Below are 13,453 nucleotides of genomic sequence, written 5' to 3'. Positions count from 1 at the left end.
AATAAATACTATAAATTGCTCTATTTTATGATATGATTCCAAGTTAAGAGAAAGTATTCCCTCATGAAAAGACTTTAAATACATGTTATACACCACAGTTTGTAATTATTGATTAGCAGTACCAACCAGTCTCTTGTTGACCATCTTCTAACCACAATCTCCATTCTCCTCTGTTTAAGGTGCAGTGGGTGGCGCCAAAGTTGCTGTGCCCTCCAGCCCTGCATGCATGGAAAAGAGCCAACCAGGCAGCAGCCAGCACAGCCTGCCAGCCAAGGAGGAGCCTCCCAGGGTTGGGGAAGAGAAACCCAAGGCCCCTAAGGCCTCATCCAGAGTGGAGGACGCTGGTCTGGATACTGTGGCTCCTCGCACCGTCTCTGAGCATGTTGCCATCACCAAGACAGAGCCTAGTGTTACCACGGTTAGTAGAAAGACACAGTTAAGAATTCCTGTTGTTTGTGCACTGGCTGGTTCGGCAACATATTGACAATATGAACTTGATGTTTGAATAGTTTAATAGTTAAACTAATAAAAATAAATTCTATGTTGCAGTGTAGTCCAATAGCTAGAAGGTGAAAGTGAAGATGAAAATTCATCTAATTTGTACAATTGGTGCATAAATCTTTTCTGTCTCAGCCTAAACCTACATGCATGGTGCAGCCCATGACCCACGCACCTCCAGCCAGCAATGAGTGCCATGAAGAAGAGGAGGAGAAGAAGGTGTGCCTGCCTGGTTTTACAGGATTGGTCAATCTTGGCAACACCTGCTTCATGAACAGTGTTATCCAATCCCTGTCGAACACCAGAGAACTCAGGGATTACTTCCATGGTAAAGTTTATTATAGTACTGTCAAGGACGTTAACATGTTATACTGGTAGGAATTAGAACAGGGTTAGTTTTATTGTGCTTGGATACATGGATGAACTGATAATGATATGACAGTAGATATAGCCAACATTAGCTCTGGTTGTGTTGGCTGCCTCTGCTTGCTGACTTCGACACACAACTGGTACCAAATGGCCCACAGGATCAAATTTAATGATGAGTAACTTCTTTTATCTGTATAAGCCAGAATTACCGTAGTTTTTGCAGTTCAAACATTTAAAACATTGCAATAATTGCTGCAAAAAACTACGCCACCTAGCTCTTTGGGCATGATGTATTTAGCGAATACATTTCAGCCATTTTCAGCTGGCTGACTAAGCTATGAGTTCAATACTGACTTCTATCATTGACACCTGGTTCCATTATCTAATTCCTGTGTTTTCTATGTCCCTGCAGATCGAGCATTTGAGGCAGAAATCAACTGCAATAATCCACTGGGAACAGGAGGCAGGCTAGCCATTGGCTTTGCTGTGCTGCTCAGGGCCCTTTGGAAAGGAACACATCATGCCTTTCAACCCTCAAAACTAAAGGTATCATGGAAACTGGTTTACGTCAAAAGTAGCAAGCACAATATGGTCAGTGTTTTAATTTCCCCCTTTCCCTTCTTTTTGTCATTTGTTTGTGACCGTGCAGGCGATTGTAGCCAGTAAAGCCAGTCAGTTTACAGGCTACGCCCAACACGATGCCCAGGAGTTCATGGCTTTCTTGCTGGACGGGCTCCACGAGGACTTGAACCGCATCCAGAATAAACCGTACACCGAGACGGTCGACTCTGACGGACGGCTGGATGAGGTGGGTGTTTTTTTTCATCCATCCATCCATCCATCCATTATCTTCCGCTTATCCGGGGCCGGGTTGCGGGGGGAGCAGTCTGAGCAGGGACGCCCAGACTTCCCTCTCCCCGGACACTTCCTCCAACTCTTCCGGGGGGATCCCGAGGCGTTCCCAGGCCAGCCGAGTGACGTAGTCACCCCAGCGTGTCCTGGGTCTTCCCCGGGGCCTCCTCCCGGTGGGACATGCCTGGAACACCTCCCTAGGGAGGCGTCCAGGGGGCATCCGATAGACATGCCCGAGCCACCTCAGCTGACTCCTCTCGATGCGGAGGAGCAGCGACTCTACTCTGAGCTCCTCCCGGGTGACAGAGCTCCTCACCCTATCTCTAAGGGAGCGCCGCGCCACCCTGCGGAGGAAACTCATTTCAGCCGCTTGTATCCGGGACCTCGTTCTTTCGGTCATGACCCAAAGTTCATGACCATAGGTGAGGGTAGGAACGTAGATTGACCGGTAAATCGAGAGCTTCGCCTTTCGGCTCAGCTCCTTCTTCACCACGACAGACCGATACAGCGACCGCATTACTGCAGCCGCTGCACCGATCCGCCTGTCAATCTCACGTTCCATCCTTCCCTCACTCGTGAACAGGATCCCAAGATACTTAAACTCCTCCACTTGAGGCAGGAACTCTCCCCCAACCTGAAGGGAGCAAGCCACCTTTTTCCGGTCGAGAACCATGGCCTCGGACTTGGAGGTGCTAACTCTCATCCCAGCTGCTTCACACTCGGCTGCGAACCGCCCCAGCGCATGCTGAAGGTCCTGGCTCGAGGAAGCCAACAAGACAACATCATCCGCGAAAAGCAGAGACGAAATCTGCCGGCCCCCGAACCGAACCCCCTCCGGCCCCTGGCTGCGCCTAGAAATCCTGTCCATAAAAATGATGAACAGAACCGGTGACAAAGGGCAGCCCTGCCGGAGTCCAACATGCACCGGGAACAGGTCCGACTTACTGCCGGCAATGCGGACCAAGCTCCTGCTCCGGTTGTACAGGGACTGTACAGCCCTCAACAGAGGGCCTCCAACCCCATACTCCTGGAGCACCTCCCACAGAATGACGCGAGGGACACGGTCGAATGCCTTCTCCAAGTCCACGAAGCACATGTGGACTGGTTGGGCAAACTCCCATGAACCCTCAAGCACCCTGTGGAGGGTATAGAGCTGGTCCAGTGTTCCACGGCCAGGACGAAAACCGCATTGTTCCTCTTGAATCCGGGGTTCGACTATCGGCCGGATTCTCCTCTCCAGTACCCTGGAATAGACTTTACCAGGGAGGCTGAGGAGTGTGATCCCCCGATAGTTGGAACACACCCTCCGGTCCCCCTTTTTAAAAAGAGGGACCACCACCCCAGTCTGCCAGTCCAGAGGCACTGTCCACGTCTGCCACGCGATGCCGCAGAGGCGTGTCAACCAAGACGGTCCTACAACATCCAGAGACTTGAGGTACTCAGGGCGGATCTCATCCACCCCCGGCGCTTTGCCACCGAGGAGCTTGCGAACTGCCTCAGTGACTTCAGCCCCGGTGATGAATGAATCGACCTCCAAGTCCCTAGTCTCTGCTTCCTCTACGGAAGATATGACAGAGGGATTGAGGAGATCCTCGAAGTATTCCTTCCACCGCCCGACAATATCCCCAGTCGAGGTCAACAGCTCCCCACCTCCACTGTAAACAGTGTTGACAGAAAGCTGCTTCCCCTTCCTGAGGCGCTGAACGGTTTGCCAGAATTTCCTCGAGGCCGACCGGTAGTCCTCCTCCATGGCCTCCCCGAACTCCTCCCAGACCCGAGTTTTTGCTTCTACAACCGCCCGAGCTGCCACACGCTTGGTCCGCCGGTACCCATCAGCTGCCTCAGGAGTCCTATGAGCCAACCAGGCCCGATAGGACTCCTTCAGCTTGACGGCATCCCTTACTTCCGGTGTCCACCACCGGGTTCGGGGGTTGCCGCCACGACAGGCACCGCCGACTTTACGGCCACAGCTATGGACGGCTGCATCAACAATGGAAGTGGAGAACATGGTCCATTCGGACTCAATGTCTCCAACCTCCCTCGGGATCTGGTTGAAGCTCTCCCGGAGGTGGGAGTTGAAAACTTCCCTGACAGCGGGTTCCGCCAGACGTTCCCAACAGACCCTCACCGTACGTTTGGGTCTGCCAAGTCTGTCCTGCTTCTTCCCCTGCCAGCGAATCCAACTCACCACCAGGTGGTGATCAGTTGACAGCTCAGCCCCTCTCTTTACCCGAGTGTCCAAGACATACCGCCGAAGGTCAGATGATACGACTACAAAGTCGATCATTGACCTCCGGCCTAGGGTGTCCTGGTACCACGTGCACTGATGGACACCCTTATGCTTGAACATGGTGTTCGTTATGGACAAACTGTGACTAGCACAGAAATCCAATAACAGAACACCACTCGGGTTCAGATCGGGGAGGCCGTTCCTCCCAATCACTCCCCTCCAGGTGTCACTGTCGCTGCCCACGTGAGCATTGAAGTCTCCCAGCAGAACAATGGAGTCCCCGGTTGGAGCACTTTCCAGTACCCCTCCCAGGGACTCCAAGAAGGCCGGGTACTCTACGCTACTGTTCGGCCCGTAGGCCGAAACAATAGTGAGAGACCTATCCCCAACCCGAAGGCGCAGGGAAGCGACCCTCTCGCTCAGCGGGGAGAACTCCAACACATGGCGGCTGAGCTGGGGGGCTATAAGCAAGCCCACACCAGCTCGCCGCCTCTCACCGCGGGCAACTCCAGAGTAGAAGAGAGTCCAGCCTCTCTCAAGGAGTTGGGTTCCAGAGCCCAGACTGTGCGTGGAGGTGAGCCCGACTATCTCTAGCCGGTACCGCTCAACCTCCCGCACTAGCTCAGGCTCTTTCCCCCACAGTGAGGTGACATTCCATGTCCCCATAGCCAGAGTCCAGGGTTTGGGTCGTCGGGGCCCCCGCCCACGACTGCTACCCATTCCACATAGCACCGGCCCCTTCTGATCCTTCCTGCGGGTGGTGGGCCTACGGGAAGGCGGGCCCACGTCGCTCCTTCGGGCTGTGCCCGGCCGGGTCCCGTGGGCAAAGACCCGGCCACCAGGCGCTCGCCTGCGAGCCCCAACCCCAGGCCTGGCTCCAGGGCGGGGCCCCGGTGACGCCAATCCGGGCGACGTACTCTTCCTTGCTTTAAATTCTTTCATAGGGGCTTCTTGAACTGCTCTTAGTCTGACCCGTCACCTAGAACCTGTTTGCCTTGGGAGACCCTACCAGGGGCATTAAGCCCCGGACAACATAGCCTCTAGGATCATTCGGGTACTCAAACTCCTCCACCACGATAAGGTGGCAGTTCAAGGAGGAGTGTTTTTTTTCACCTATGAGAAATCAAGAGGTGGTCTGTCTTTGAAGTTTTGCTTTGACTTGTTTTTAAGTGCAATCATTTGGCATTCTTCCTTCAGTCTACTCAAGCCTCGATCTGATGGTATCATTTGTCTGTTGTTGCAGGTGGTGGCAGAGGAGGCATGGCAGAGGCACAAAATGAGAAACGACTCCTTTATTGTGGACCTCTTCCAAGGCCAGTTCAAATCCAAGCTTGTGTGCCCCACATGCTCCAAGGTAACACACTGTAACATTCAGCAAAATGTTTAACTTTCTTTAATGCTTCAGAAAGCTTGCCTGGTCACAGAGATGACTAACCTACTTTCACCTCCTCCTTACCTCTCTTGTCTTCTTCAGGTGTCCATCACCTTTGACCCTTTCCTCTACCTGCCTGTGCCCTTGCCCCAGAAACAAAAGGTGCTCTCTGTTTTCTACTATGCTAAGGAACCTCATAAAAAACCCATCAAGGTAAGTCTCCACTTGGACATGGTCATACGACTGTCAATGTCCGTTAACGAAGTAATGCAGAAATGTGGCTTTGCTTTGCTTTGAGAAAAATTCAAGGTCCCGTCTATGTCATCCATTCTGATGTGCTTGTTGTGTGTGTGTGTGTCTCAGTTTTTGGTGAGTGTGAGCAAGGAGAACTCCAGCACTGCTGAAGTCCTTGAATCCATCTCCAGGAGTGTCAGGGTCAAAGCAGAGAACCTCAGACTGGCAGAGGTTAGATACTTAAAGTTTTCTACATTTTTAATAAGTTTCACATAGCAGAAATGGAACATAAAGCAATGTCATGCTCAAGGACACTTTTTTTTTGGCTCTCAGGTGGGGAAGAACCGCTTCCAGCGCATGTTCCTGCCGTCCCACTCCCTGGACACGGTGTCCTCCTCTGACATGTTGTTCTGCTTCGAGGTGCTTTCCAAAGACATGGCCAAAGAGAGAGTGGTAGTGCTCAGAGTTCAGCAGGTAACAAACCCCTGATTTTACATTTCCACAGCACATACAACATGTGTCTGTTTACTGATATTGAGAGGGCTTTCTTTGCCTCGTGTTCTGCCCTACAGAGACTACAAGTTCCTAATATCCCCATCTCGAAGTGTGCTGCTTGTCTGAAGCCTCCAGTGTCTGAGGAAGACAAGCTGAAGCGGTGCACTCGCTGCTATCGTGTGGGCTACTGCAATCAGTGAGTTCTGCTGGAAAATTACACAGCAAGACTTGTTGGGAAAATGTTTTCAAATGTACACTGAGGCATGTTTCATTGTCTTATGAAATTAAATCAATAAACTCTTTTTGAACATGCTAACCCCCTTTCCAGAGTGTGTCAGAGGACCCACTGGCCCAATCACAAGGGTCTGTGTCGACCCAACACGGAGAATGTGGGCCTGCCCTTCCTGGTCAGCGTGCCGGAGTCTCGACTCTCCTATGCTCGCCTCACACAGCTACTAGAGGGTTACTCCAGGTACGCAGTCCAGTCCTCAGTGGGAGCTATCCCTTAAGCTTTATTTTCACAACGTCATTAACAGTGTCTGCTCTACTGCCTGCTGCACAGTTGAGTGAGTGATGACATTGCACAGAGTGTAGCTGCTTTGTACTCTTTGCTTCTCGTCTGTATATTGCTTTCCACTGTTAAATTGACGTGACAGGTACATCCAATAGATGTAGTATCTGTATCGACACAAAAGCAGTCATTATTACAGTCCTCCTCCTGCATGCTCAACCCATGCATTACCCCTCCGCTAAACCAAATTGAGTATTTCCAGTTAATGAGACCGGATATGACACAGACATATGTGCCACTTGTTAGGGTTGGGTGGTAATCCGGTAATAAAGTATCCCGCAGTATCTAAAAGTAGCAACGGTATCAGTTTCATTACCGTCATAAAAAAAAATGCTGCACTTATAGGTCTATAGGGGTCTAACATAATTGTAGCATCGTCATAACAAAAATGAAGTCCACTCCGTTCAATGTATCTGGTTGAATTTTTACTGGAGAAAAAAGTGACTGTGCAAAAGTACATGCTAAAAAAATGAACCTGAGCAGGTTTACAGATGTTTTAACACAGGTATGGCCAGGCGCTCATTTAGGCAGAGTACTGTTATCTCGTCCAAGCACACGGAGAAACTCCTCTGTTGAAAACACTTTTTTAGCCTTTTCTCTGCTTGCTATTGTTCTTAGCTATTATAAAAGGACGAAATGCAAATGAAACAGTAAAATAACACTTCGGGCTGCTCAGCAGAGTCCTCTGTGAGCACTCTGCTCATTCATGAGACGGAGCGGTGAAACTAACTGCGTGGTTACGCCGTTCAATAGCTCAGCAACCCGCCCACATTCACCATAGAAACACCAATGACGATCCAGAAGGAAGTAAGCCCAGAGATAGGTTATTGCATGAAGAGCGCTCCCTCCACTCTAGAACCCCCCTCCTTTTTATTTAAACTAGCAGGACCTTCGTGATTGATCTCAAACTATCACAGAGTCATAGGGGGAGACATTAGCAGCGTTTTTTCGGGCTGGAATATAACTTTTGACCCCAAAAACAGCAAAGATAAAACATACTTTATGATTTAGCAAAGCTTTTTTTCTGCCACTCTTTGGCTGCTAGCTCGCCAAGTTTTCGTCGCACAGTGAGGAGGCAGACATCTTCGTGATCATCACGCTCTCTGCTTTCATATGATACCGGCCTGTTGTGGTTTGCATGAAGTGGTGAAATCAGCAGAAGCGGTACCATTGACGTGTGCTATTTTCGTGTTTTCATTACATGCGCATATCATTTCTTGGGGTATGAATTATGTTTCGTTTGGGTGACAGTGCTTGGTAGAGGCTTTTAACTGAGTTTCTCCCCGTCAGTCTGGTATGCTACAAGTTAGGACTGGTGCTTCTTCGCGTGAGCACCGTCTGAACTGCGCGCAAGTCATGCTGCCCTGCAAAGTGATTTTTAATTGGTCACGGTAATACTGTATACCCCGGGAAAATGTGGGAAAGGTTTGACAGTATCAAAATTTGGATGCCTGATGATTGACCTGATTCTGCAGCCATTGTGCAGGAGTTCATATGAGAAAACAGTTTTAGTGTTTCACAATATATTCAGGGCAGCAGTGCTATGTAACAATCCAGCCGCCTTGCAAGGTCACATGATTTGGGTAGCAGGACTGTTTACTCTGTGAGAGTGACAGTAGGTGGCGACAATGCACCTCTAGTGCATTTCATTTGTTCTGATTTGGAACTTTAATGCTTCCATATTATTTTTGCTCTGTTTAGAGTCTTCTGTTTTTAAACTCAGTCTTCTGATAGAAGATTTTGGCCACATCGCCCACCCCTGTCATGACGTAGACAGCACTGTCACTGTCAAGTATTAAACTATTAAATTGATTTACTGTGAGAAATTGGGTCATTATCGCTCTCAGTGTTGTTAATAGCCAGATGACGGTTAGAGAAAATGACTTGCATGTCACATCTACTACTAAAAACTGTTAATGTTTCCTCTTCTCTTTCTGCACAGGTTTTCTGTCAACGTATTCCAGCCTCCTTTCCAGTCAGGCAGGACGTCCCCTGAAACCTTGCAGTGCCGTGTTGACCCCTCCTCAATGCCGGCAGGCTCTCCTGAGGGTCTTGGGCCCAGGGATGAGGCCATAGGTGGTAGCAGTTCTGTAGGAGCAGTTGATCTGGAGCTGGAGAGCCATTCTGTGCTACCTGAATCTCATGCAGAGTGTGCCCAGGCCTCAGCCCTCCACTCTGGGGAGACTGATTCCCTCTCCTCCTCCCAGACCTCACTCCCCACCACGCGGACTACAGATTCAGGATTTTCTGAGCCAGTCTCCTCCACCTCCTGCTGCTCTCTGGACCCTCATGCTGAAAAAGAGACTTCCTGTGAGAAGGCAGTGCGGCCAGAAGGTAAAAATCAGTGGACAGATGCTTTGGTATTTCTGTGCCTGTTATTTGTTGTCTCTATAGCCTATTATTCATCATTCTCACCTCTTCTTTGCAGCTGCAGTAACAGGCTATCAGCATCCAAGTGAGTCAGCGTCAGGTCATGCCAGTCAGTTCTACATAGCTCTGCTCGACTCTAACAACAAGGAACAGAGGCTGGATGAGAAAGGTATGACCAAGACTGCCTTAAGCACTGATATTTAGCTCGATTCCCACTCATCTTATTTCCATGTTGGGTGCATATTTACAAAATTGCATGCCCATTTTGTACTTGGAGAAAGCAATTAAGTCCAACACACCAGCGCTGTTTTTCTCCAACTCTCCCCAACCCCTCTGCAGAGGACGCGCTGGCAGACCTCCCCGAAGATGCAACCCTGGAGTTGGTGTGGAAAAACAATGAGCGTCTGAAGGAGTACGTCCTGGTGAGCTCCAAGGAGCTGGAGTACGAGGAGGACCCCGGCTCGCTGAGTGAGACAGCCAGAGCAGGACATTTCACGCTGGAAGCAGAGCCTCAACACCTTCACAAAGCAGAAGCCTCAACCGCTTCACAAAGCCAGAATGCTGAGGCACCTGCAGTAGGAGTCTGTCTGTCCCCTCTGCTTTCTTTTTTCATTTCCCATGTCTAGAGGTGCAGGTGTGCCAGTCATTACTGCAGCTCTAGAGCTGACTTCTTTTAAAGTTTTTTTTTTTTAGTTTTAACAGCCACATACCAAGAGCATTTTGACTCTCCTGGTTGCAACAAGTCAGGGCGCCTTAGGTTTTCCTTTGCGTCAGGTGCTTGTACCCTAGTATACCTGCTTGCTAGGGTAGTTACATGCTTACATGCACACATGCTTTTTGGTTATTTTCAACCTGAAACTGACCGACTTCTTTCAACATTTCATGTTTTTGGTCCTTCTTTTTCACTGTGGGACAGGAAATGTAGAACAACAGTCTATACATACTGTTTCTGTTTTTAAGGTACTGTCCGAAGTGCCAGCAGCACAGAGAGGCCTCCAAGCAATTGCTGCTGTGGCGCCTGCCCAACGTTTTGATCATCCAGCTCAAACGCTTCTCCTTTAGGAGTTTCATCTGGAGGGATAAGATCAATGACATGGTGGACTTCCCTGTCAGGTAAATACACAGAAAAAGTTGAATTTCACTACACACCACTTATTTTTACTTACTTTAATGTGAAAAAAATGTGATATTTTCCACATGCGAAACAAGTTTTTCATGATTAAACCCTCATGCAGTACTTGGAATACCATGTTCACCCATTTCCATAACAAAGCCTCTAATATAATCTTGTCTGCCAGGAATCTGGATCTGAGTAAGTTCTGTATTGGCCAGAAGGATGAGATGCAACAACCCCCTATCTACGACCTATATGCAGTCATCAACCACTATGGAGGAATGATAGGAGGCCACTACACGGCCTACGCTCGCCTGCCAAGTGACAAGAACAGCCAGCGCAGTGATGTTGGTGAGTGTGGAGCCAATGAGGATTATTCCCATCTTTCTGTAACTGTTGGCCATTCTAAGTTTCACATCCTCCCTTTACTCTCTTGTTCTTTTCGACTGCTGTTGCTAATCTCTCCTCCCTTCACAGGCTGGCGTCTGTTTGATGACAGTACTGTGACAATGGTGGAGGAGAGTCAGGTAGTGACGCGCTACGCCTACGTCCTTTTCTACCGGCGACGAAACTCCCCGGTGGAGAGGCCGCCACGCTTCCTCAGGCCTGTCGGAGCAGAGTCGCCCACTGCAGCAGGAGCTACTGCCAGTCAGGTGAGGGCACCACAACAATAAGAGACAGAGGATCTGTGTCAGTGGCAGGGCTTTTCACACTGGAATGAAGTTTATCCCTGATATTCTCAGGATTTCTCACTGTTCCATACTCTAGATCTTCACATATTTCTGTTTATCAGAATTGAATTGAACAGCTTAATAAAAACAGCAGCAAGTTTAAAGTGATGGGTGGGTGTCACGTGTTTATTCTACATGATATAGAATCAGACTGTGTCTGCTACGATGAGAAATGATTGGAAGTGTTTCACCAGGCATTGTGAGTTGTAAAGTGTCAGCCACTCATCAGGAATTATTCGTATTTGGTAAGTCTTATGAGAGTGGTCTGTGTGTTAAGTGTCTCTGAGTACCAATGCCTCTTTTCAATTAGTCTTGACAAGAGCTCCTGCTGTGAGATGCTTAATAACTACTGCCCAGTGGGTTGATAATGATGGTCTGTTAAGCTCAGCTGTCAGGCAGCATTAGCATCTTGTGACATGTCCTTTTTTGTAGCTTTGGTGGAGTGCACTGCCTTAACTTGATAATATGTAAGGATTTCTGTTCAACTGAGAGAGAGCTGTGATGCTCATAGACGTTTGCAAATCCATATGCAGTTGAGAAGTTCAGTGAGGAAAAATCGCAGCATGGTTTCTTTCACTCTTGATGTCCCAACTTCTGCCTCTCTGAAGCTGCGCTTCAGTTTCTGTCTCCAGACGAGATCTTCCTCTTTCTACAGAAATGAAACAAATGCTGTGTTCTGTTTATACAGTTAGTTTTTATCACATAGCTTGTCAGGTGTAACCTTGTGATGCTGATAATGACACATGAGACTGTGTGTGATCTTATGAAACGAAAGTGGTGAATGGTTCTCCGGTTAAAGCATCCACACACAAAGACGAAACATTTTGTTTAACTTCTTGTCCATCATTTAAAGAGCCTATTAACTTTCATATCAGTTTTCCACTGAATGTATTTAAGCCAAAGCTGTCACTCTTTGTTCTGATATGTGTCGTGTTGTTAGTGTTGTAGACAGAATGGGTAAAATCTGCTTCTCTCACTGAGGGCTTTGGCAGCAAAGAGCTTGAGGAAAACTGTTCAGATGATCTTGTGCTTTTGACTTACTCAACTATATGTTTACTTTTACATTGTGTGACTTTCCTCCACAACAAATCTCTCAGACTGTCCCAGTTTTTTAAACTACCAACAGAGAAGGCATGTCATTAGCTCTTGACAAATAACTATAATCACCTGGGTTGGTCTGACACAGTGAGGTAGACCCGCTAAATATTTCAAATTGTAATCATAGTATTTGTTAGACCACGCCATTTCCCAGAAGCTGACACCAGTTTCCGCCAATCGCAGGCCTCTCTAATATGGCGGGAACTGGAGGAAGAAGAGGAAGGGCTTGACGAAGGCCCCCCCGGACTGTTCAGATCTGCACTGCGGAGGGGACAAATGTCGAGGAACAGAGATGAGGAAGATGAAGACAGAGCTGAAGGGTCGGTGCGACGGCACCGCAGTCGGAGGATGTCGGACTATCCCGATGATGACTGTGTGCGTTATTTTGTCCTGGGCACCCTGGCAGCCGTGTTTGCTCTGTTCGTCAATTTGGTCTACCCTCTTCTTTATAAACTGGACCTGAACAGTGGCTAGGTGGCAACTAGCTTTGGCTGCGGCACTCAGAATTACATAAATAGACAAAGAGAGGTCGAACAGGAAACTTGGAAAGAGGCAGTTTAAGTTTTAAGACTTAATTGCTTCCCTTGAGTAGGAACTGAGTAAGTCACCCATTGGTGCTCATCTAGTGAAATGCTTCTCTGTCCTATCCAGCACTTGAAGTGTATGTATAACTTGCTCAGCCCTTTAGAATACTTTGGGCACTACTGTACTTCATGCTTGAAAAGACGCTCAAGACCCTGAAGTAGACGGTTACTGTCAGCACACAGCACAGGTGTATTGAACTGTGTACCTATTCACTACATTGCCTCTATGCATTGTGTTGGCTCTTGCTTCCAGTGTTTATGTCTAAACGAATTTCACCAATACTTCATCCTGGAGCTTGTATTGAGCTCAGGGTTGACCTGGGGAGCAGACAAAACAATCTTGAAGAGGAAGACCACGAGATGTGCTGAACAGCTCGAGAAAAACATTGTAGGCAGACCTTTTAGTGAAGACTTTGTTGATATAATCATGTATCTAATGCTTCTAAACGGTGAATTATGACAAAGTACAAAAAGACACTTGCTCTAGAGCTGCAGATGAAGCCATTGTTGTTTTTATTGCACTACACTGTGAAGAATAAGATTGCAAATTCCTGCAGTACCAAAACAAATAGATGAATGCAGCATGTGTGAGAAGAGGCTCTTCAGCAGTGACTCGTTAAATTTCATGTCATCAAGCAAAGAGAGCCCTCAATTTTGTTTTTTTTGTGCGTGTGACCAATTGCTCTTGCCTTTTATATGTCAAATGGATTCATGGGCCTTAAAATTGCTGTTTGTGTCTAGCCACCATCATGTTTTTAATGCAGTATGTGCTGTAGTTACTGCAATTGTTTTATTTTCCAGAATATTAGATTTTTCAAATGCATGTCAAAATCATCTTTTTCTGTACCATTTTTAAGCCATAGACAGGTGAAGGTTGTAAATTCTCAGAGCGTCAAGTTATTACTACATTTCATCCTGTGTCTTTTGAACATCCT

The 13,453-nt window shown here is 48.0% G+C and overlaps 1 protein-coding gene across 1 annotated transcript in view; it reads left to right on the top strand.

Annotated features, from left to right (window-relative positions):
- The window catches only part of usp19 (ubiquitin specific peptidase 19), a 29,058-nt gene that overhangs the window by 13,305 nt on the left and 2,300 nt on the right, over positions 1 to 13,453 (top strand). Inside the window, exons 10-25 of the mRNA XM_070968009.1 lie at positions 186 to 418; positions 634 to 826; positions 1,280 to 1,413; positions 1,517 to 1,675; positions 5,193 to 5,303; positions 5,424 to 5,534; positions 5,685 to 5,786; positions 5,889 to 6,029; positions 6,128 to 6,246; positions 6,379 to 6,522; positions 8,564 to 8,955; positions 9,050 to 9,160; positions 9,331 to 9,528; positions 9,951 to 10,104; positions 10,290 to 10,456; positions 10,583 to 10,758. Coding sequence (XP_070824110.1) covers positions 186 to 418; positions 634 to 826; positions 1,280 to 1,413; positions 1,517 to 1,675; positions 5,193 to 5,303; positions 5,424 to 5,534; positions 5,685 to 5,786; positions 5,889 to 6,029; positions 6,128 to 6,246; positions 6,379 to 6,522; positions 8,564 to 8,955; positions 9,050 to 9,160; positions 9,331 to 9,528; positions 9,951 to 10,104; positions 10,290 to 10,456; positions 10,583 to 10,758 — 2,645 coding nt within the window. The remainder of the gene's footprint in view (positions 1 to 185; positions 419 to 633; positions 827 to 1,279; positions 1,414 to 1,516; positions 1,676 to 5,192; positions 5,304 to 5,423; positions 5,535 to 5,684; positions 5,787 to 5,888; positions 6,030 to 6,127; positions 6,247 to 6,378; positions 6,523 to 8,563; positions 8,956 to 9,049; positions 9,161 to 9,330; positions 9,529 to 9,950; positions 10,105 to 10,289; positions 10,457 to 10,582; positions 10,759 to 13,453) is intronic.

Source organism: Chaetodon trifascialis, chromosome 8, assembly GCF_039877785.1.
Source record: "Chaetodon trifascialis isolate fChaTrf1 chromosome 8, fChaTrf1.hap1, whole genome shotgun sequence".
Classification (NCBI taxonomy): Eukaryota; Metazoa; Chordata; class Actinopteri; order Chaetodontiformes; family Chaetodontidae; genus Chaetodon; species Chaetodon trifascialis.
Note: the sequence above shows the minus strand (reverse complement) of the source record. Positions and strands in the feature narration are given on the sequence as shown.